Source organism: Struthio camelus, chromosome 3 (assembly GCF_040807025.1).
Source record: "Struthio camelus isolate bStrCam1 chromosome 3, bStrCam1.hap1, whole genome shotgun sequence".
NCBI classification, from domain to species: domain Eukaryota; kingdom Metazoa; phylum Chordata; class Aves; order Struthioniformes; family Struthionidae; genus Struthio; species Struthio camelus.
In genome coordinates this window covers 111,378,955-111,403,633 of record NC_090944.1, presented here as the reverse complement: position 1 = coordinate 111,403,633, position 24,679 = coordinate 111,378,955, and the positions used below count along the sequence as shown (strand labels likewise).

The 24,679-nt window shown below is 36.9% G+C and overlaps 1 protein-coding gene across 1 annotated transcript in view; it reads left to right on the top strand.

The window, feature by feature from the left end:
- The first annotated feature begins 5,870 nt into the window (after nt 1-5,870).
- Nucleotides 5,871-24,679, top strand: part of LOC138066838 (uncharacterized) — a 216,296-nt gene continuing 197,487 nt past the window's right edge. Inside the window, exons 1-4 of the mRNA XM_068939683.1 lie at nt 5,871-5,892; nt 6,119-7,194; nt 11,344-11,408; nt 14,246-14,287. Coding sequence (XP_068795784.1) covers nt 11,376-11,408; nt 14,246-14,287 — 75 coding nt within the window. The 5' untranslated portion in view covers nt 5,871-5,892; nt 6,119-7,194; nt 11,344-11,375. The remainder of the gene's footprint in view (nt 5,893-6,118; nt 7,195-11,343; nt 11,409-14,245; nt 14,288-24,679) is intronic.

Genomic DNA, 24,679 nt, shown 5'->3' with positions numbered 1-24,679 from the left:
AAGTGTTTATCAGAGAACTAGACATTTGCACAGTCCCAGACTTCACAAAGATTTAAGAGGTGATGTTAACGTTGTAAACATCCGCTGCTTTATGTATACCTTGTTTTGCCCAATCCTCTGCCATAGAAGACAGATGCATGCAGTGTTGCTTCCAAAGGAAGAAATATTTTTGCCTTATCTTTCTAGGTCTGTAAAAGTAAGAATATAGTGTGTCCCAGTGCAGACTTCAAATGCAGTTAACAGATGGTGTACTGTTGCAGGGAATTGGCTCTCTGTGCTATATCATTTGAGCTTCATGCTAGTGGATCACTTTCATGGACGGTGTAGGTAGTAAAGGGTAGCTCTGTAAATATACTCAGATCACTGGAATAAGTTATTAGAGGTGGAAGAGAAAGAAGTACATCAAAGCAAAATCACATCTGGTGTATATTCACTATGGCAAATATCAGAGGTTAAGAGGCAAAAATGAAAGCGTTGTTAGTAGGCTTCTTCTGTGTCCCTAATATTCCCTAACCAATGCTGAAGAAAATGGAAATTTCTCTTTGGGTACTCAAAGCAGAAAACGTGGAGGGTGATAAATCCTGTTAGTTCATTACCACTGATTGCTAATGATATGAGGAAAAAAGGCTGGATCAGATTTGATTTTAAAAAGTATATTAAGCAAATATTAATTTCAATGCATAAGGAACAGAGATGAGTGAGTGCTGCAGAGTAAATAGCCCTTTTGAGTAAGTTGCTGCTTAGTATTCAGAGAGTTGTATATATGTTTGGTGTTACTCAGTAGGATTCACCCCACAGCCTGAGAAATGACCTGTCAGGAATGATGAAACGAGTTCTGGAATCCCCCAAAATGGGAGTAAGGAGGTCTAAAATTATGGAAAGAACTGGGTGGTTCTTTAACAGGCACGGATTTCTATTTTCAGCCTTTTCTAAGGAGAATTTAACGGTCAGCTGGACCTAGCTATCACTTTCTTATATATCAAAGCAATCAGGAGAGCAATTCTTGCTTCCTTTTCAGTGCACCTTGAAATCTCACTTATCCTTTCTATGCTAGGTTGTTTATCAATGCTGTGGAAAATATTCCCCCCCTTCCCCTCCCCCCCCCCAGCATTCTTGATATGCTCTTTATAGCCCAAATGCCTAGACTCTGTCCCAGGCAACCTGAAACCAACTGAAGAATTTGCATTCATTGCAGTGGGATTTGGATCAGGCCCAGCAACAAGAACATTGCAAATTAGGAATGATGTGGAAAAGTGGGTGTCATGGCAGAAGTATGTGTGTGGGCGCTTGTGTAAAACCTGTACACAATATGCTTGTGCTGTGCTTTTCCAACTATTATTTCTTTTTAGCCGCTAGTTTAAAATGAATGAAATTAGAACTTTAAATTTGATTCATATTTTCATATAAAAGCGAATAGGGAGAACTGCATAAATATTTTTTCTGTTATTCTGCAAAAACAAACAGAGTGTGAAGGCAGGAAACAATTTGATTGAAGTACTCTTGAGAGACCCACAAGAATATAATCTTCCTTTTCAGAGAAGAACTAACATGCAGAACTGAGTTGTGTGATTTGAAAAAGATTCATACTAAATTGTTCAGTGCATGCCATATGTAATTAGTGCACACTGGCTGAGTGATTGTTTACAAAATAGATCAAATTTTGGCCTAACAAATCTCTCTTCATGTTGCCAATATACTCTGCTGGCTGCATTTTTTCTGCCTCATCCTAAACTCCCCCTCCCCTGTTACCTCCTGTTCTCTCTTTTCTGCAAGGACTTCCAAATGCCTCCATGTGTGCTGACAGCACCAGGCAATTATCACTGGGAGACTCTCTGCCAGGACAGTGACACTGTGCAGGTCAGGATGGGGTTGTCACTGTCTTCTGCAGAGTCTGCCTTCAATGTGGGAAAAGTTCTCTGAAACAGCTTCTATCCTGGCTTCCCTCAGGTTGTTGTGACCTTTTGTTTTTGTGCAACTGGAGTTTCATTAGTTTGTTGCTGCATGCACAACTTTCAGCGGCTGCTTTGAAGACATGTTAATTATAGTAATAATTTCCAACTCATTTACTAGTCATTGCCTATTTTCTTGCAGGGCAAAAGTGGAAATAAGATCTTGCCCAAACCACTCCTCATTGAACAGTAATGCCTTAAGTCAAATCTGAATCTGGAAATTCTTTTTCTCCAGTGAATTTTGCCAGAAGCCATCATTTTTCCAGGGTCTGTGCAAGTAACTGCTTAATGCAAACACTAATACTCTAGACCATTTCACACGTTAGTAATAGGGGAAGCATTTAGCCATCAGAGGAAGAAAAAAAAATCTATTAGATAGAACACTTCATTTGCTGAAAGCTAAATAAGCTGTTATGCTGTGTAAGTTCACAGTTACAGTGCTTTTCCTTTAAGGTTGTGAACAAGCCTTTGGGCTGCACTGCTTATTTGATCATCATAAGCATCAGTAGCTTCACTGTAGAAACTCCAACAAGAACTCGCTGTGTTAAGGTTTGATTCTGTGAGGAACTGAGCACCACCTGGAAAGTATTTTATGTCCACAGTTTGTGTCAGAGTCAGTTCCAACTGGCCTAGGCCTTTAGCCAGGATTTATCAAGAGAAATATAGATTTCTTTTCAAAAGGAGCCAGAAATAGTCATGTGTGAGCATAATGGGTAAATGCACACTACTGTGCATTTGCACATGCAAATTTGCTAATGTAAATACAGACTTGCATGTGTATTCACATATTTTATGGACTCAATCTCGATACCTGTTTGAATGTAGACCTCAGTATTACTAGTTTCTCTGATTGAATCATTTATCTCGACAAGATTAAACCAGAACTTCTGAATGCTGGTTCAGCTTGATGTCGTATTTTGTTAGGTGTGTTCATTGAAGCTTGTTTGAACCTTCCTTGGTTGCGAAATGCAAAGAAATCCCCTTCTCCCAGCTGATCTACAGGAAAGAAAAGTAAGCATACATCATCACCCATTCCCTCCTGCTCTTGTATGTGCCTCATGAAAAGAAAGTCTAACAATGTATTTCCTGTGGCTAGCCTCTTTGCAGATGATGGGTAGCTCAAGCCACAGAGCAGCTGACCTTCTGTGCTAGTTTCTGGTGTACAGTGCTTTACTTAAAAAGAATAATGCAGTAGAGTAGCAGCTGTTGAGTCATTCTGATTGTATTTTATGCTTACTCTGTTGTCTGCACTCTCTGGAATGGGAAGAATCACGTTGACAATATGGTAGCATGTTAGTCATATGGTAGTATTTAAAAACTTTATTGTCAAAGGTGACCACGTTTTGAATGATTCTAATGATGGCAGGCCTGTTGCTGGGAAATTGGGGAGAGTCGTTCTTCAGCTCATCATAAGGGGAGAGACTATGGTGCTTTGGTGTTGGGTGCTGGGGGTAATTTCAGTTTGAGAAAAGTCATTATATTTAATAAGCGAAGTATTCCCTAAATGTTCACTCAGGGAAAAGAGGCATTGCTTTGGAATTTCTCAAGTAATAGCATACTAGCAAGCCGTTATTTTGACACTATACAGGCCTTGCACTTAATAGAATACAACATTTATTTAGGCACTCTCTCAAACGAAAGGGAAATGCTCAGTGAGGCAGACCATATATTACACGTTTCAGTGACAGTTCGCTTGTCACAGATGCAGTAACTGAGCAAATGTTACAACTTTCTTTAGAAATCTAGGTTATTTTAACCATTTTTAAAGAAGTTGTTTCCACTATACACGAATGATTCCCCAACATTTTAGGGTTTTGTTCAGGAGAAGTATTCAGAAGTCTGATTACTTGCTTGAATACCTTTATTTCAGAATTGCAGTCAGTTGTGTTTTTAAAGAAATCTCTAATACTTCCTAGTCCAACCATGCCAGAAGTGTTTCAAACACTAATCTTTTTTGAGATTTTCAAGTTTCTACTTTTGGTCACAAGCAAGAGTTGAAGAGGGCTTTAGTAGCAGTTACTGAAAGCCAGCATCGATTTTGTCTAGAATTTTAGAAGAGGATTATAATCATTTATTATTTTTATTTGAGTAGTGGGTTGCAGTCACTGTTTGTGAGCTGAATGAGAAATACACATGAAAGACAAGTTTTAAATGGCAATCTCTTGCCTAAAGTAAAAATTTTATGAATTATCTGATTTTTTTAAAAAATAATAATGTTAATTGTGCCATAACAGATTCCTTGCCACTTCAAATATGATTTTATGTTTCCTTCTAATGTGGCTGTTAGCCCATTTCTGGAACATGAATGCAGGAATGGAATCTAGGTCTTCCTCTTCCACATCTTTTACTCCAAAAGTGAATTAACATTCGTAGATAATGGTATAGAACGTGTGGTGACCTAGCTGGACCCACAGGAGGTATGGAGTGAACACTGCTTTTGGTGAGCTGCAGATGAAAGCTGGCTAGGAACAACTTCTGTGGTTGATACTGGGAACGTTTGTTCAGGCACAGATTGCTGCACAAATGGCCAAGTGGCAACTCTGCTTCTGTGGATAGATCAGTGCAGAGCTGGTTAACAGCCATTTCTTGCTAAGTGGAAGGAGCATGTTTGTTAGAGCAGGGAGAAGAGCTTGTGTTTGTGCACACGAGGCCCAGCGCCCCACCAAATGAGCAGTAGATGTTCCCACTGGCTGGAGATGGATGTTATCAAAGTGGGGTTTTACCTCCCTTTTCCTAAATTTGCATAAGTGGTCTAGCTAGTTGCTGTTAGACTAGTTCTAAAAACCTGCTAGTTCAAATTTTTGTCGTAAATATTTGGGGGAGGGTGAATGGAGACACAGTTCTTTGCCCAGCACAACTCTGTGAGAATATATTTGAGGAGCTGATCAGCAGTGTGATATGAAAACAATTACCTTCTTCATTATCAGGAAATTAGAATAATGAGAGAAGCCTAGCAGTATTGAAATTTATTTTCAAAAAAATGTGCACAAATAGCACAAAGACCACAAATGATTCACTTGAAACATAACTTTGCAGTTTTCTTACTTTGTAGATGGAATTTTTTTCCAGTGTTTTTTTTCTATCGTAATTCATGCATGTTAGCTAGTATCTAAGGTGCTGAGTTTGGAATCCCAAAGCAGTACATAGCGAGTTGCTTTATAGTATTGTTCCTTGAGAACCCTGAATGGAGAGATGCACACAAGGACAGAATATTAAATGCATCTTCTATTTTGTGTGTAAAAATGTGTGCTTTATTTTCCCTCCATACAGCATGTTTCATTGCTGTCTTGGAAAACAATGATCCATGTAGATGATGAAAACATCTTTAATCATATCCAAAAAAAGCTCCCACCTGTAGTAAAATTCTGACACAGCTGTGCCAAGCTGTGCATTTTGACCAGGGCTAGATTTCAGTTTTGTACATAGCTTAAAAAAAAAAAAAAAAAAAAGGAAAGAAACCAGGTGGAACCACTGAATTGTGACATTTGAATAGGAGTAATAAAACAAACTGGTGGGTGGGGGAAAAGGAATGTTCCTGTCTCCAGAAAGAAGCTGTGTTTTTTCCAAGTGGAAATAAAATATGTTTGCAAAAGGTGGCTTGTTTGCACCTCATATCATATACACTAAAGAAAAGATTAAGCAAAAAAAAGTCTAATAATGGCCTATCAGATAAACTCAATAGTTTACCAGTGTTATGAATACCAAACTCATTAGAAGAATGACTTGGAAATATTTAACACAATAATAATCTTTTTGCTCTGTTGTGCCACTTGTACTCCTATCAAAGCTATCCTTTGGTAGTTAAACTTGTCTGTAAGAGCTTTCATTGAAATCCAGATTGATTGGTAGTCTAAAAAGTAATCATTAACTGGGGGATATCACTAGGTCAACATTAATTTCATCCACATTTGTTTACAGCATAAAAGGAAGCACGGTGAGAACGGTGAGATCCCATCTCTGCAGGGAACTTACGAAGGATGGGTTGAGGAGCGAGGGGCAAAAAGCTATAATAATTTTGTACTGGTTAGCATAGCAGAGTGGCTAATAAGGGAATTTGCATTATATAACAAATGGTTTGTTGCTTTTGGAAGATTTTGTTAATCAAGTTTCTATTTCTGCCTCTCCATGCTGTTCACCTATGAGCTCTTTGTTCTCTCCTTTCTTATTAGGCTAAAGATTACTCCTATACTCCCGTAATGGAATTTCTCCTTAGGGAGCTAATTCTGTCAGAGTGAAGAGCAAGCAGAGGTACAAACAATTTTTTTCTGGTCAAAATGAGTTCTTTGCTGGTCATATAGAGTGCATACAGATAACACCCCTTCTTCTTTTGCTCTTGTAATTCCTCTTATGCACTAGGAAATACAGTTAGTAATGTATGTTTTCCATCATCTGATGTACCAAGTGCTATACTAAAATTTTAGACTCTTAACTTAAATATCTAAAGCAAACTTGTGTGCAAAAAGGAATGAATAACAATTTCTCTTAGAAAAGATACTAGATGATTTTTAAAGAATGTTCTCTGTGTGTTGAATTTACAACACTTTTGTGCAGCTTTATAACCCGTAAACGAATTATCCAAATGACAAATACAATACGTCTTATTTCTAATTTGGGCTTGTGTGGTTTTGCATGTGAATTATCAAGTGTCTTAAATTATGCTATACAAAAATGCCTTTGAAATTGATTTGTGTATGATAATTTGATGGTTCCGCATGAGCGCTTTTTCTGTGCTAGCTGATGTAACACAGTTCAGTTGCTGGCTCATAGGAGAATTTCCAGCTTGCTGCTTCTCTCATGAAAGAATTGTTGCCATTGTGTCTGTACAATACAAGATAGCGGGGTTGCCTCCTACCCTGCCTGGAAAGATCAGTCCTTTTCAGTGATGGCATTTCAAGGACTGAAATGAATCATCGTAGCATTAAGTCATGTTTATTTTTGCACAGAGATGAGTGTAAGTAAGACTTCAGTGGACTATATGTATATATATAAACTTGGGAAAGAGTCTAGTAACAAATGGGTTAGAGGATTACTTGAAAGTATAGGTGAATGCCATTAGCTAGAGTTGCAGTGTGATGTTACATCCATCTGGTGCTTCAAGGAAATCTTTAAAATTTGTTGTTTTTTTCCTCTGTGTTTCAGTGACTGACCATCAAGTGCTGCGTACACTGCAGTTCTTAGATTGAAAACAATGTGATATTTTAAAATGATTTTTATGAGGCATGTGGATCTGTTAAAATACTTACCGGTAAGAAATGAGAAAGGGGAAAGGTCTATTTTACAGAAGGCTTCCATTATTTTTAAAATCTGCCGTCCCAGGAATAAAATAATGTTAGCGGTATTTGCAGTGTAATAACACTCCACTCTGATAAGTAACAGAGAAGATGCTAAGGTATTGTGACTGTTGCAACTGTTGCAGTTGCAACTGCAATTTCAATAGTGCTCACTGTTTAACGCTATTTAGTCCAGATCCTCTGACTTGGACTGCTTCACCAGATTTTTCATTTACAGAAGGCAGAGATCTGCTCACAGGATACCCCAAAAGTGTTCTGGGTCCTAGTTCTGAACCTGATCTGATAGAGTCCTAGAATTTGCTAATGTGTATAGAAAGTCATACTGAAAGATGAAGACGACTGGTGTCTCCTGTTCCATAACAAGATTTTTATGTGAGCATTTTAAAGAATCTCATTGCACTGCACCTTTTTCAAATTCTATTAAAAGATCACTCTGATTCGGTAATGCCTCAGTTAACTTAAAAGTGACACCGATGACACAGGTAGAAATAACTAACGTTAATGCTGCTTAATGCTTTATGTTCGCTTGCTCATAATGCTGCAAAATTTAGAAATTTCAGTTAATATTTTCCATGTGGGGTATCTGCCTCAGCCTAAATAGTTTTGGGAAGTGTTCAGCAAGAATGGAGCACCCATTGCTAAGAAAGCATCAGGAAGAGCTTGTTTACTTAGTTTTAAAAATATACAGCTAATGAGTTGAAATTTCTAGTCACTCCATGCTTGTAGGTGTGTGGGGCGGGGGGAAGAAGGTGTCCAAATTTGGTGGTGGTTAATATCCTCTGTCCTTCTGGTGAAAAAGCTGCTGAGATTTGGCCAAACTATGAGACTCTCAAAATCTCACTTATGTACGTAGTCTATTTAGATTTGGCAGCTTCATCATCTGAAGGATCTGTTCATATTAAGCATATTCCAACCCCGTAATTCTCCTGTCTGTCAACTGTGTATCTGTTATCTCCTCATGGCAACTATTCATCATCTAGTCTAAGGCAGCAACAGCTAATCAGGAGTTTCCACTTTTTTTTTTCTTCCCTGGCTGCTGAGATTCACTGTAATGCAAGTCACAAAGACAAAAATAGAGATTTTACTCTGAATGAAAAAAAAAAGAAAGATCATGTACCATTTTAAGACCCATACTATAGTATGCACTCACAGAGGAGACCAATTTTATGGTGCTGAGTCCTTACTTGACTAGGTATATTTCTTAACCTAGTTGCTGTATTTGAAGCCTGGCTTACACTTGTCTGCTCCTGAAATTTACATATAATACCTACCTGTGCATGCATATAGGTTTTCCACACAATTATTTGCATGCACTGGTATGCATTGCATAGTGATATTTTGACTCATTGCAGCCCTTGAATAACCGTGTTAAAGGTGCATGATTAAAGTTTGTGGTAGTTCTACCATCTGGAAGTCTGAATTCATAAGTAAGAGCATGCATGCTTAGAGTGTTGAAGAATAAACTTTCTGAGATTTAGAGGGTTTATATAGAGCTTTCTGGCAGGACGATGTATTTTCTACCTTAAGTCTTCCCTATGCTCCCTAAGTGCTTCTCATCTAATCTGTGGAATTGGGAACATGATTTCCTGGATAGCTACAACTGATTTCTGTGTGTTCTTCCAACTCACTGTATAGTTTTCATTTTAATTGAAGAAGGAATAGTGAAGTTTCATAATGAGATGGCTTTTTCCTGACATGAACAAGAGGATAAAGGACAAATAGAAAAACACAGATATTCTAAAGACATAAATTAATTATCCTACTTTCTATAACTACTCTGCAGAATGTTGTTTAGCAAGCTTCATATAATAGCACTCTTCTTTACAGTTTTGTTTCCATCACAGTAGCAGACTTTTTTCCCCATTGAAAAAGTATTTGACAGATGCTAAACTTCAGCTGTATGCACAACTCTAACAAAAAAAAGAAAGAAAAAAACCCTTTGTTTTCTTTTTTAATGGCCAACCATTAGTGATTCTGAAAATAGAATGCATTTCAAAAGTACTTTAAGAGCTGCTTTCATCAATCTTTATTATTTATTGGTTGACTCAGATGACAGATCTGAGCTACTTTATAGTTGGAGGTGTGGTTGATGAGTTGCGTGCCCTTCTTGACCTTGTCAAGGGCAAATGTAGTTTAAAGTTGTTTATAAACTATAAATTTAATGGTAAAGAATGATGTGAAAATAAATCTGATGTACTTCTGAAATGATTAGAAGTAGTACATTGTGTAAACAGGATACTACAGTGGGTTAGTCCCTGAAAAGTGTGATTCTACTCCTAAGACTGCTCTGAACAGACATGTAGTGCAAGATGATCATTAAAAAAAGATTTCTGTCACTACACTTAACGGAGAATGGTGATAATTTTGTGGGTAGTAGCTACATATAACAATGAAGCTAGTATGAAAGGTTGATGCCTGCTATTTTAAAGTAAGTAGGTAAATACAAGTTCCATTAATTAATTGAAGAAAACAGTTCACAATGATTAGAAGAGACTGTTCTGTTCTTAACCTCCTGAGGGCTTGGAAGCATAAGGTTTCTCTTTAGGCAGACCGGGCTGGAACGACTAGGACATTCAAACTCGTATTGGATGCCTTTAGCTCTTAGACATTTGCCCTTTAATTACATTGATTCCGAGTTTCTTCCTTCTGTAATACTTCAAACACCTCCCCAATAAAGGGTAGATTTGCATTTTAGTGTACATTATACTATTGGAACGTAATCAGTGTATAATAGTATGTTACTGATTGCTACTCTGCTTAACTTAAACAAGATGGTGCAATGAGTAAAGAAGAAGAAAAAAACAAAAACAAAAACCAGGATTAGAGTATTTGGGAGAACTGTTTGTGGTGTTTTTTCCAAAGCAAAGACTAGCAATCTCAATACTTTTGCAACTCTAAGAAAAACAAGCTGTACACAATAGTAAATGGACCTGGCATGGCATGTGGATGAATCGCTAGTTAATTGTATTCATGGTTCACAAGATTATACAAATTGCTGTGAAGATATTATAAAGTTTTAGTCCTGGAGAGCTTAAACTGATTGTAAAATGGCATAAAACCATTCATCATGAAGCTTGGCTTTCATTTGAACATAATAGGGAATTTGCTTCTGTGCTTCCTGCATCTGGTTTTAAGTTCTCCCTTTGTCTATGACTTTCCAGGACTATTTCTGAGTGGCGTATTATAATCCTTTGTCCTTCCTCCCCTTTCTACCCGATCCCCAGTTCAGCCATTCGGTTTTACCTAACGCAGAGAAAGGCAGATGAAATTCTGGTACTGTGGAAACCAATGGCAATCCTCTGCCCTATTAATTTCATAATGTAATTGCAAAGATAGAGCTAAATGGCAAAATAAAGACTTGCACATAGTTTCTAGTTGACAGCTTTCTTAAATTCCTTTGCATGTTTACAGTTTTGCTCTGATGCACAGATCTTTAGTAACAAAGTTAGGATGCAAGGCTGCCTTTCTCCAGAGATCAGAGGAGTCTGTGTCTAGACTTTAAACTGGGACGTACGCCTAGTATTAAGTTACTCTTTTCTATATGCCCATTACCGATTTCTGGAATGTTTAGATAGGAAGAATTTTTACTTAATTTCATGACTTCCACTGAATAGTGTCTGTACTCTTCTGGAATGAATTTACAAGCGAATCTCAAAGACAAAATTATATTTAATTAATTTCAGAAATTCTTAAAACAATACAAAGTATGTTAAACAAAAGTGTATTAAAACAAAGCATAGTATACTAGTGATCATGTTTCTCTTCAGCATGAGAAGTAAAAACCCTAGGGAATGTTTGTGCTACTTCTGACATAAGCTTTAAAGGGATTCTATGAGATCCTGTACAGAATAAGCTTTTTCAAAATCGAAGAACAGGAATACTTTTGTTTCCAGATGAACAATATTTTTCAAGAGGTGTTTTCAACAAAAGTGGAACAAGACAATGCTAGTATATGAAAATCAAAAATTGATGAGATGCTAAGTATATTTTAGTATGAGTGAGGACTGGACTGGGACTTGTTTAGCTCAACGCCATAAACAGCTCCTCCTTTCCTGGTAGTGGCGTGAAGAGATATGCTGTGAATTCTGCTGCTTCTCTTGTAGATGGGTGGAGGAGTGGTGAACCATAACGTTTAATGGACAGATCTTTGACCCGTTGTAGTGACTTGGTAAGAGATTTTGATCATATGTCTAAGACTTCATTTTTAGTTGCCTGGGGTGTGACAGTAGACATGAGTAAAGCAGGCTAGAAATTGAGATATATTCACGCAACACAAGGAATGCTTTAAAAAAAAAATCCATCCTGAATCCGAGTGCAAAGTACAAAATGTAAAGATTTCAGAAAAAAAAATTCTAACAAAAATATCAATTTTAGTGTAACCAAGTGGACTTCTTTTTTTTTTTCCTGAGGAAAGTTTCTGTCCATGTTTCCTTCTCTCCTTGTAGGCACCTGAAAAAAACTTTGTGGGTAGTCAAGGAGCTAATATTATGATTTTTTCAAAGAAAATTGAGGTTATTAGTTCTAAAGAAAAAGAATGTCAGTTCTTTCTAAGAAAACTGGAAGAATTTTCCACTTCTTTGTGTTTCATTTGAAAATTAACATTTTGGCATGCTTGGTTTGTTTAGTAAATGTCTACAAGGTCATTCATGTTTCAGATCGTAGCTGCCTACTATGCATTGTTTGATATTAAGCCTCTAATTTGTATATCCTTTGCTTATCTAGTAGATGGTGTGCTAATTCAATGTTTAGTCCAGGTGTATTAGGTGCATTTAGTTCAATTTATGAATTAAATAATTAGGATAGAGAGCCACAGATAGGCCCATTCTAAAAACAGACAAACAAAAAAAACCCAAAACTCTCCACACCAGAGTTAAACTTAAAGGAAATTTTTGTGACTATCTCAAATTTGAATCATAAATTTGAGCTGCTTTCAGCCAAATCAGAACTATATGATCAAGCACTGTAGCCTTTTATGAAGTGTGGTAGGCTTCAGAGTATATATGTCCGGACTAAAATTTTGCAATTCAGCCATTTTTTGAAGCCAAATTATGATATTGCTCTTCACTCCAGATATTATGACAGTCCAAGAGCAGCCCATTGACTGTTAGAGATACCACATCCTGTTCCCGGTGAATGACAGCATTCAAATCTGCCCCTGATTTAGCAGCAGCAATGTAACCTTTGTAAGTTTCTAACACATTACTTTAGCAGAGATTATCAAGCTGATAAGTGCTGCACTTCTGAACTTAAGAGGCAAGAGTGAATATTAAAAGTGGAAAACACACAAGAGGATGTAACTGATATCCTTATAGCTTAACTGCTCCAAAACATTTTTTTGTGAATACATAATCCAAGAACCACCCACACAGATGCTGATCTGAGTAAATGAAGCAGCATTAAATGGTAATGCTTTTTCCTTTAGTAGTTTTATATGGTTAAGAGAGTTGCCAATTTATTAAATAAAAGTTCTTTTATATCGTCTCTGGAATTACCAGATGTTTCTATAAATTGATGGCATTGATGCGTGGATGACATTTTTTGCTTTAAGGAAAAGTTGCAGGTCTTCCTAGATAGCTGTTGATTTAGTTTGCTCTTATTTTAGGCCTATTTAAGAGTTCCTTGCTAAATCTTTGTTGCTTTTGCTCATAAGAGGAATACATACTTGAGAGTACTCTCAGTGTATTATCAAGATATGCATGTGCCATTCTTTATTTGCTTGTAACAGTGACAGAATAATGGTATTGTTAGGGAGAAAAGTATTAATATAATTCAACTGAAAATTTTAAAGTGCTTTACAGACTTACTTTATAGATGTACTTCCTAGATAGGCAAGTTTTGCACATGATGTACCTGAGGCCCAGAGTTTAAGCCGATTGACCGAGGTGAAACAGAAACCTGCAGTTGAGACAGTGCTATTCAAAATGATGACTTCTCTAACTATAATTAAGGTCTGTCTCTTTCAGCAAAGATGTGTTTGCTATCATCTGCAGTGGTCTAGGTGGCAGACTTTTTGTTACTGTATTAAGAATGATGATTGGTGTAGAATCTCATGAGCAATTTGAACAGCCTCTTGCACACTTACTTTCAGTAATATTCCTATCAGGTTCAGAATGTGGGCCCCATCTAGGCAATATGTAGAGGAAGAGTTTGGGCAAGCTCCAGCACGGGTTCTTTGTTTTGCTTTTTTGCCTTTCTGTTAAAAAACAAACAAACAAACCAAAAAAAAACCCAGACATGATGCATGGACACTTTCCTGAAGATGAATGCATTGAATTGTTCAATACTTTTCAAATTTCTAATTGTCTGGCAATAATAGAAGTGAGAGTGTAATGGCATTGCATCCTCCAACAAAACACTTGATTTTCCTGTTGAAGACACTTAGAATATCTCTAACCACTCACAAGGCTAAGCAAATAATGAATTCATCATTTTACTTGAACAACATGGTATTTTAGATTGTGAGCCTGCAAAACTTTGCAGTGACTGCAGTCAGTTAGGATTAAGTTCTTAATGAAATTCTGAGAAGACTGTAAAACATATTGCTTATTATTATTTAATGCCATTCAGTGTTCGGTGGGCTTTGGCTGGACTCTTGACAAGTTTCTCTCAAGTTATGTTTCCAAACAGGTGATGATTTCAAGGATAGGTTTAAGATGGGCTATTGACTCTATCCTGCTCTTCGTATTCTTCCCCAGTAATAAATATATGTTCTATTATTTACTGGGCTGTGTACTGCTTAGATGATGATGATAACCTCTTGTAGAGTGTGTACAACATCAGTCTTTACTCCCTTAGCCTTACTCAGTAAATTCATTCAAATACTCTCACTTTTATGTTGTTCTATAACTTCTAATCTCTTCTCATCATATAGCTACTTGCAAATTTGACCTTGTATTTTTAATCCGTGTGATGCTTACTTCTATAAATAAATTCTGATAGGATTGTGGTAAAAATAAAGAACAAATGGAAGAACAAATGTAATGGTATTGATCATCTTTATTTCAGAAATTTCAACAGAGTTTTCAAGTAGATGTGACACAGCAAGAGGTAACGACAAATTTCCTTGCTGACTTCAGACTTCTGAGACCGTCTTACATGCTTTACTCATTTACAGTGGTGCTTTAATGATTTTAAATATCAATCTTCTGAAGCTGTTATTGGCATCCACGTTATAATAAGTTAATACTTCTTGAAACGGAACTACTAGTAGCTATTGTGTATATAGTGTTCTTCTCATGAGAACCTACAGCGCTGCCAAGCTGTGAGATGTTTTACTGATTGGCAGAACTGAGATAAAAGTTGTGGAAATTAACTGTTGCCAACATCCGTCATCAGGTCGTGTGGTATCTGTTTTTCTAGCAGCTGGGTGGCTTCCATCTCTTCTGCTGAAGACAATGCATTAGCAGTCGATCCATAGGTAAGGATTCAGCAATAGCTTACTCAGCACTGCTCTAGAGTTAACTTTCCCCTACTGCAGGGGATACCCACTTCATCTAAATTGCAGCTTTTCCAAAGACCCACACGGCATATTCCCATTCCCTAGAATCTTCCAGGTCCTCTCGTGTTCATTTGTATACAATTATCCCTGCCTGTCACAGGATCAGAGGGATAAATGGTACTTTAGGAGGTTTATACTGCAACACTCCCTGCTTGAAGCAGGGTCAGACCAGGTTGCTTTGGGCGTTACCCAGTCAGCTCTTGTAAACCTCCAAGGACAGACTGCACAGCCTCTCTGGGCACCTGCTCTGCTGCATAACTGCCCTTGCAGCTTAAGGTTTCTTCTTGCATCCAGTCTGAACCTCTCTTGTTTCAATTTATGCCTGCTGTCTCTCATCCCTCCACCGTGCGCTGCTGTGCATAGCCTGGCATATTGGCTCAATAACCTCCCCCAGGCACTGGGAGGCAGTTGTTAGGTTCCCCACCCCCCCCCACCCTCTCCAAGACCAGCTCTTCTCCAGGCTGAACAAGCCCAATTCCCTCAGCCTCTCCTCATAGGGCAAGTGCTCTTGCTGGACTCTGCAGAACTTGCTCTGGTTTATCCATGTTTCCTGTGTTGGGGGGCCCAAAACTGGACATGATATTCTAGATGTGCTCAACTGATGCCTCTCATCAATTGCTCACTCCTCCTTTTGCTCACCTGCCAGAGCAATTTCAGCCATCGTCCTATGTACCCCAGTCACTCATAGCTACCAAAGTGGTATTGACCAGAATCAGAATGCTATGGCCATATGCACAAATCTGAACACAGTCTATTTTTATTATAAATAAAGCTAATGACTCTAATTTTCCACAAGAACCATCACATTCAGACTTTTACGGTGGTGGTATAAATTCCAAAAGTTCTTTGATATAGGTAAGGTCTGTCCAAACATACAAAAAAAGCTGTTTTTAAGGATTGCTATACTAGATATTAAAAAATAACGTGTCGATTCTGCTTATTTTACAGAAGATATTTTTTTCCCCTGAACTTTCTCATTAAACTTGTTTTCCCTTTCAAACAATGAGGTAGAAGAGGATTTAAATGCTCCCTTCAAGCAGACCTCTGATACTTTTTGACCTGTAACCACAATACACACAAGTACTATTAGTTTTAAAGTACAAATGCTTAGAAAGTTAGTGTGAAAGGCACATGAAGTCCATTAAGTATTTAAAAAACATGGCAAAATAGCCAAGGTCATAATAAAAATTAGTTGCGAACATATGCAAAGTAATTCTGTAACACTCTTAATATGCATGTCTGTGTATTCAGTTCCACTCTATGGAAGCTTCACTCTTTTTGATTCTCGTTAGGGGTATTTACAGATGGCTGCTGAAACCAAATAGTGCTCCTTTGGGTACTGTGAGACAAGGTGTCTTGACAGCTTCAAAATCAATCTGGTATACGACTAAAATTGTAGAGAATTACTGCAGTTCAGAGGCCATACAAGTAGCTGAAAGGCCATGCTGAAACTGGAATTATGGCATAGGAAAGTTTCAATAACTGATGCAGTTTAAAAGAAATTCAGTTATATCAGCAGTAAAAATAAAAGGGCTGACATGGTGGAGGCATCTTAATGAATGACTCATTAATTTGAGCTGGATGTTGCATAATAAAGACTTAGTCTTACAAATAAAGTAGGGTCGGGTTGCTAAAGACAACGTAGCTTATACAAATAAACAGTAGTAATGGTTGCTAATAATAGTCAGTAGTACTGTTAATCCCAAATATTCAATCTATATCCCCAAATCCTGAAACTGAATTCAGACCTATATGGGTTTCTAAAAGAAAACAAGAAAAAATATGGTTTATTTTCATTTCACTGCTTTTTTAATTGTTGGAATACATTATTACTCCTTTTATCAGAAACCATAAGACCTTCTTTACTTATGAAATTCCCATGAAGGCTCACGATCACATTTAGGTAAAATACAAAATATTTGAGATACGTTAAAAATTGCAAGAATTAACAGCAACAACAGTGCAAGTTTTATGATTTTTTTTTTTTCAAGTTACTATTGTTTTAGGGTAAATGTTGTGGAAAACTTTGACCTGCATCTTTAAAAGTAACTAGTGTTTTTTGATGTTCATCGCTTCATACTGTAATTAGGTTTGATTTTTCAGAGTTCTCTGTACTGCTGTCATTCAGTCATCATTTCTTTGAGGGACTTGCATTGTGTGAAGGGGACACATTTTTCTGTTCTGCTTTTTAAGTTGCTGTGATTCTGGAGATAATTTCATGATTTGGAGGGACTAAATCACAATTACCATTTCAGTAAATAGTGGTTTTTTTGTTATTTAGGGAGCAATGAACAAAAGTATCCGTAAAAGTAATAATAAAAGTCAAAGCTACAAATACATATTTTTAATTGCTAAGTTTAAATTCCATGTTTCCTATGGCATGACAGTAGAATCATTTAAATAATGAAAAAAAATCTTTAGATATGTTTTAAATATTTTTAAAATGTACATTTCTTGTCTGTATTTTGATGGGCATAGCCATTTTACTGTTAGAATTTAATATTTATGAACTTTTTTGAATTAAATATTTAGTATCCTATATTCCTATACACTATTAAATAACATATATGTGTTCCTATTCAACAATATGAATATAGTTTTGTGACCTATTCTAAGTACATTAAAGTCCATCATACCTCAGCATAATGAATACACGGATAATACTGTTCATTGCTGAGATTAAATTAAGATGTCAGACTTCCTGAAAATGAAGCATCCCAGACTATGAAATAGTTCCTAAGGGAATAATCTCATACTTATTATTCATATTTAAAAAAACAAACAAACAAAAAAGACCAAAACCAAGCAACAGCAGCAAAACATATCAAAAAGAGAAATCATTTGAACATGATTTAGTATTGGCAGCCTTGGCAGGATTTTCAGTGGGACAATGGAAAGCTTCCCATGGGACCATAAAATAATCCTGGGAAACTCTTGCTAATTTCAAAAGGCTGTGTCATCCTAGTAAGTACTTTGTATCTCCCTTCAGTCTTGATTGGGCTCCCTGAAATGAACCCATTGGAATGACTCTGCTGGCAGACTGGCCTCAGAAAGACTTAACTGATAGGATGTGCCAGAATCCAAGGACAGCGCAAAAACATTATTCCTTCCCCCCGTTACTATGATCACAGGCCAGTCATTCAGTCAAACATCCCCACAACATGCCCTACGTGCCAGGCAGAGCTTTTGAAACCTACAGTCGAATTGCGTTCTACTTATGGCTTCCACTGAAAATGAACCGTGTCTCTGGATACCATTTACAGCCCAGTGCAGTGGACACAGGGCTCATATTAGTGGTTCAAATCCTTTGGAAAATATATCACAAAATACATAGGAAGTTGTTATTTTCTAGAGTTACTGTATGTTCTTACATTATGCTCTTGTTCCATAGACTTCTCCAAGAGAAAAAGTTAGGTTTTTAGTTAAAAGAGTAGAAATGCTATAACTTGGACAGCCTGAAAGTTACTTTTGTATTTCTTATAATAATAATAATAAAATTATTCAGAGAAACCAAGAAAGTGTTTGAGGCGGAATTGCATTAATTCAAAAGAGTTTTAAATAAGTGAAACTCAGAACACCCCCCTCCCCGAAGTTTTACTGTACGTGCATACTTTTGATAGTCATAACTTTGGAAAATTTTATATGCCTGTAAAGTCAGATTACTTTCTTGCATTGGTTTACTAAATAAGGCCTGCGGTGCAAAGCCTGGAGAAGGAGAAGCTTTCTGTGGTTACCTTTTTGTGAACCTTGGGGAGACCGCAACTCAGCTAAGAGGTGCCTATTGACAGAAACTCTTTACGGAGGAGAAAGCTTGCCTTCATTTACTGGTGAATAAGCAGAAATGACAGAATAGGTCAGACCCTGTTGAATTTTGATATGTTACAGCTTGGCATTTTAGTCAGATGCTGTTAAGATTCAAGTATGCAGATAAAATGCAGTTGCTGCTGAGTAATGAGAGAGCAAAAGTATAGTCCTAACACCCTTAGTTTCTGTTGTTTCACTCCCCATGATTAATCTTTCTTTCCTCAAGGGACAAAGCCAGAGTCAAAGTGTGCCTGTTTACGCAGGAGCCCAACATAACATTCTGCTTTTCAAGATTTCCAGGTGGGGCTTTAAACTGATGTTATTTAATTTATTTTGGGAAGGAATCCCTAATTAATCAGACATGACCTATTTTGTTGTACTGAACAGCTGCAAAGGAGTTGTACTAGAAAGCTAAAATCATGGAAAGGACCTACTTTTTATTAATTAAGTGCAGTGACACAAACATTACAAAGAAGGTTGGGGCTGGATCATCTCTAAAACTGACAGAAAACAAATTTTTAGGCCAGATCCTGTGTTCGTTATCAGATAGAACTTGCCAATAAAATCCGAAGCGGTTTTGTTGGAGTAGAACTGCTCCAGGATTCCACCTGGTATTTTAACAATTGCAAACCTACACTGTACGTGCATTTCATATTTTTAATAGATATTGGCCACAGCTACCATGCTCATATGTAGAATTTGGATTGAAACCAAATCTGGAATCTGTCAGGTTCTAGGGTTTTACATTGGCCCATCTCTTATTTTTACAGTTCCCTAGGCACTGTTCAGATTTTCAGACACTAGAGAGGGAGGAAAAAAAAAATTACTATTAAGGAAGATTAATAGCAAATGGTTATAATATTAGAGCAGTTATAGAGTTAGCATATTGCCACTTGTAAAAACATTTTAAAGTGGAAAACATTTTACATCAGATTAGAGAAACATGTTCGATACAGTTTTGGAGGGCATCGCTTTGAAATAACATCAGTAGACAGCACCAATATGGCTAACGGGGCTTAAAAATATTCAAGGTTACCAGTGTCTGGAAGATCTCTTAAATGGGTATTATACACAACTGATCTCCAAAGAACATGACATTGATGATTATCACTTAACTTATGATACCATGAATAATAAGAAAAAACATATTTATATGGATAGCTAGGATTCCACAGAAATTAGTAAGAAAAGAGGTATAAACTTAAATACTAATTTTTCTAGCAGAGGTTGGAGCAGGGAACTTTTGCATTTAGTTTCCGGGTCTCCTATTTATTATAATTTAAATGAAAATAAAATTGGGATGTTAGTTCAAGGAGGCGTATGTTGCTGTACATTGTCTTGAGTAAATGGTGCCGGTGAGATACAAAGTTAGGCGAAAAAAGGCATTGCGGCCACAGGAGAATGCTGGTAGCCAGCAATACAATGCACAGTTTCAAAAACAAAAGGCTTTTGAGGTGCTGCCAAACAGAATGTAAATAAAAATATTTTGGTATACAAAGACATTACTGCTGCAATTTTATGCTTTATCATTTGCAGTTTAAAAGGAGCTTGACAAAGTAAGATAAAGGATTGTACCATTGTGAGATTGAAAACTCTGTGAAATAAGATGAAAGGAAACCACCAAGAAAAGGTAGTATCCGTAATATCTGCAGCTGTGAAAAACCAGAAGCCCTCTGCTTTTTTCAGTTAAGAGGGAGGAATTAAGCCAGGAAATTAACACAAAAAGAGAAGGCTTTTAGAATCAGATAGTTTTCTTTTTCCCTGTCCCATACCGGCTCTGAAGCATGAGTTAAGGTTGCATGTGTAAAACACCACAGTTTATTGCAACATTTGTCTGGAAATTGACTAAGTTTGTTTAAGTGTGGGAGAAAAGAGAAACTTGCCTTGTTTTGTTGGTTTGGGTTTTTCTGGTCAGTCCCCTGCCAAGATTAAACTATACAGTTGCGTTTAAGTGACTATATATTTGCTGCCTCGACGTCGATCAGGAACACTTAAATAGCAGTGCAGTACAAGAAAGCGCTGCTGTAGAGATGAAGCTGTGGAAATGCCCACAGCTTGGTCCTGCGATGTGCTGGGCGCTGGATGACATCCGCTTGAATCAATCCAGGTTGCATTTTAAGCAAGGCAAAAAGGTCACTCAGGCTGCCGCAAGCAAAGCTTTCAGCAAAGTCTGGGTGCCGGAGGGAGGGAGGAAGGGAGGGAGGGAGATAATCCTTTAAAGCAAACAGAGTTGGTTAAATAATGCCGTGAAACTTCCAGTTCTCAACAATGGTCAGAGATCAAGCTGTGTTTGTATATACAGGGTTGAAGGTTAACCAGTAACTAAAGTCCTGCCTGATTGCCACAGGTTTACATTTTCTCTGTCACTGATGTTTGCCAAGTGAGATTTTGTGAGATTAGAAAGAATACAGCTGCTCAATGGGTATATTATAGGCTTTACCCAAAGAGAGTTAAAGAAGAGGACCGCATTGATACGATACGCGTTGTGAGTTCAGGCCAGTTTGAGAGTCCTGGTGGATCGTATAACTAGTAAGAACTGAATTCATTAAATTTTAAAGGGCACTCTCAAGCTGAAACACCACACTTCCCTCTCATTTCATACTTCAAAGGCATTGCAGCAGTGTATAAGAATACTGCAATTAAAAGAAGGTATAAAGGGATTTTTTTCCCCCCATGTATTCTCTTTGCTACTTGATAGCCCTTACCAGAAAGTTAATTTCACTCTTTGCATTCTTTAACGTTCGCACTGCTTGCTGAAAAGATCCTGATAATCAAAAAGAAGGGTAAACAGCTTCTCTTGCTAAATAATAATAAGCAGCACATCATATGTGATTACAATGGTTTTGCCCAGTAATTTTCAAATAACTGATAGTGGAGTGAAAGATTATTTCCTTTGCAGAAATTCTCTCCTTTGACACTTAATTCTTTCCCCTGTCTTTCAGCCAAGCAGAGCTGGTAAATTTTTCCCGATTCTTGATGCTTCTGCTATTTCTACAAGCTCTGAAAAGAGCTTAAGAAATGTCTGTAATGAGATGTGTGATCTTGTTGCCATCACATTTGACTGTTGAACTTAACTTCTTTGTTGTTTACAAAAAGAATTATTTCTATTAAGCTAAATTACACTGAGGTAGAACTGATTTCTCTTGCTAATAAGTGGTCTGGCAACAAACACAAAGACGACTATTCATACGAATAAGCCTATTTTCTGTTCCAGCATGTACATTTGTCCAACACCCGGTACAAGGTGATTCTAGTTTAGCATTGTGTTGTGGGGTGGTTTTTTTTCTTATTACAGTTTATAAGTAGTAATAAGGATTGGTGCAAAGGAGTGAACTTTGGCCAGCATTGTTGCTCAGAAACTTGATGCTCTGCAGACACTGAAAGTAAATGCAATTTCTCATGTCTAGCAGTAGGAATTACTAAAGGTTGCCTCATTGTGCTCAGTACATAGCAGGATAGGTTTTAAGACAGACTTCTACTAAGGGGAATTACTTTGCGTGTATGATACTTTTCTCAAGCATGTTCCATGCAGTACTGACTCACCTATTCTGGCAATACAAAGTTTTGCCTGAGATCTATTATATACAGCAGAAGAATATAATGTGTTTACTTTTTAAAGCATATCTCATAACCCTGAGTAAATGAAGTTTCCTAAGTACAGCTGCATTGCAACTACATTAAAGGCAGAGAAATAAAACAGAAGTCAACAAGTGAATTTCAAAATCTAAGCTGAAGTCATGAAGAATGATTCTCTTCTTTCAAATATTGTATAACATTTCTAAGGACCAAGCTCCTCCATCTGTACCCCTACTGAATGGTACTTTACTTTGGACATTAGTCAATGTAAGTTAGAGAAGTAGAATCTAGCACTCAGAAGATCATGAGATTTATTAAAAGCACTTTTCACAGACTAAGATTGAATCCTAGAATGAGAAAAATCTGCTAAATTGACAGTTGTCATGAGTTTTCTTTCTCAACTCAGACTAACTCCCCTTCCCTTTCGAGGCATACACCTTTGTACTTATGAGCTGCTGCAGAAATAATAACTTGAGTGGAACAATTTGGATAGCACAGAAAAGGATCCCAGTAGTCCCTGGATCTGAAACAAGTGACTCTGTAGTGGTAACTGTTCTGTATGACTGTATCCCATGCTGGGTTTCATGCAACCTGCGCATGAGTAATTTCTGCATCATAGGCTTTACTTTATTAACTTCAAAAATGAGAATTTTTACCTTTCTATTTTATGTGAACCGAACTCCCAATCATTTTAGGATGCTTTCCTTGATTTTCCTTAACTTACGAATATTTTAGTTATTCCTAAACATCTGCATTTCTATTCTTAATTAATGTTATGTAGAAAATAGTTAATGTTATTAGTCATTACTGTTATGTAGAAAGAGGAGATCTCGCCAGCTACTGAATACCCCAGCCAGGTGGTAAAAATGGAGGCAATCAGGACCTTATGAGGCAGTATGAAAATTATCTATCAGTGGTTTTGTATGCCACTTCCATGGAGTAAAAGACTTAGGCACATATACCTGATATTTTATATGCCAAAAATTCTTTAAAAAGTAGGAGCTGTCTCATAGGTTTTCACTTAATTCTGCTTGGTTAAAAGCAGGAAAAAATTCAGAGTCTAGGAACTAAAGGTCAAAGTCCACCTATTTTAACATTTCATTTACTGACACTCACACAATAGAAAGAGATAAGTTAGAGATTAAGGCTTTTTTCAAAAATTAAGGTAATTAAAACATTAATTATATCTTTCATCTAAACAGTCTAATGCATAGTCAGCAAAACAAAAGACCTTTAAAAGCATTTAGTAAGTAAATGTTTGTGCATAGAGGGCTAAACAAAGATAATATTAAGGCTTAGTTAACATCATTTTGCTTACAATGAAAGTTAATAGGCTGGATTAGAAAGCATAGTTTTCAGAACCCTTCAAAATTACTTTTGGCCTTGTCAAGAAGTAAATAGCTTTTCTTTAGATACTCTTATCTTAGTAGCAAAGGAGTCATAAGGTTTCAGTGCTAACACAGTTAGGAACTTTCTCTTATTCATTAGTTAAACTTTTATAAGGAACGATTAAATAGTTGAAGTACTGAGACCATTGGAAAGACATTCACATTTTTCTTTAGCGTATGATTTTAAACATTTGAGCAAAATATAGTTGTAATTCTACTGAAGCTGTATGAGTGACACCTTCATACATTGTAGTCAAGTTAATCAGTTTATCACTCCATATTTGTATATTGTTGAATAAATTCTCGAGCGTGGAATTTTTTAATGAGCTTTTCTCCCCTCCACTTTTACATGGGAATAAGTCAACTCAGATCTTTAATACGGCCCAAGGTTTCCAGATAAATATTGGCTAAATACTGACCATCTGCTGAGAAAAAATACACTGTCTCTGTCGGCGGGTTTCACTGTCAATTAATGTTTTTGTATGACTTCATTATTAGAATTATATGCGTGAAAAAATTGTTGATTTGGAGGTTTTAGTATTGTAACTCATAGGAAAAAAAATCATGCTTCTGTATATGCAAGCTACTGTTTAGCAGTTTGTTCGAGGCACTTATCTGGGTGGTCAGGGAAGTTCAGTGTAAACATACAGTTTATCCGTAGGCTTTTACAATGGTCTCTTTATATTTTGTAAAACTACTGAAGAATTTTAAGCCTCTTCATTCTAATCCAATTTACAAAATGATCCTATAATTCCTTAGAACATGAACCATTTCTTTTAATGTGAACCGTCTCATAAGGTAATAGAAACCTGATTGCACTGTGTATAGAGGAAAGTGGCTGGTTCCAGCTTTTTGTGAATTCCGAAGCTTGTTTAAAATACAGTTTACAGACTCTGAATAGTAATAGATATTAAACACATCCACAAAAAATTTGTAGATTATTTTGAGGGACTACCTGTAAAGTTGCTGATGTGTGTTAGGAACTATTCACAGAAATAATCCCATTGCCTCTAATAAACATACTCAAAAGAATAAAGCTTCTCACTTATTAATGCTTTGCAGAAGTACGCCCATGCACCCAAGTTAATGCACGTTTCAGTGATGGAATAGGTAAAGCAGGGAGGGCATGCATGCAAGGGACAGAACACATGGAACAGCTTCCGAAATCCAGTG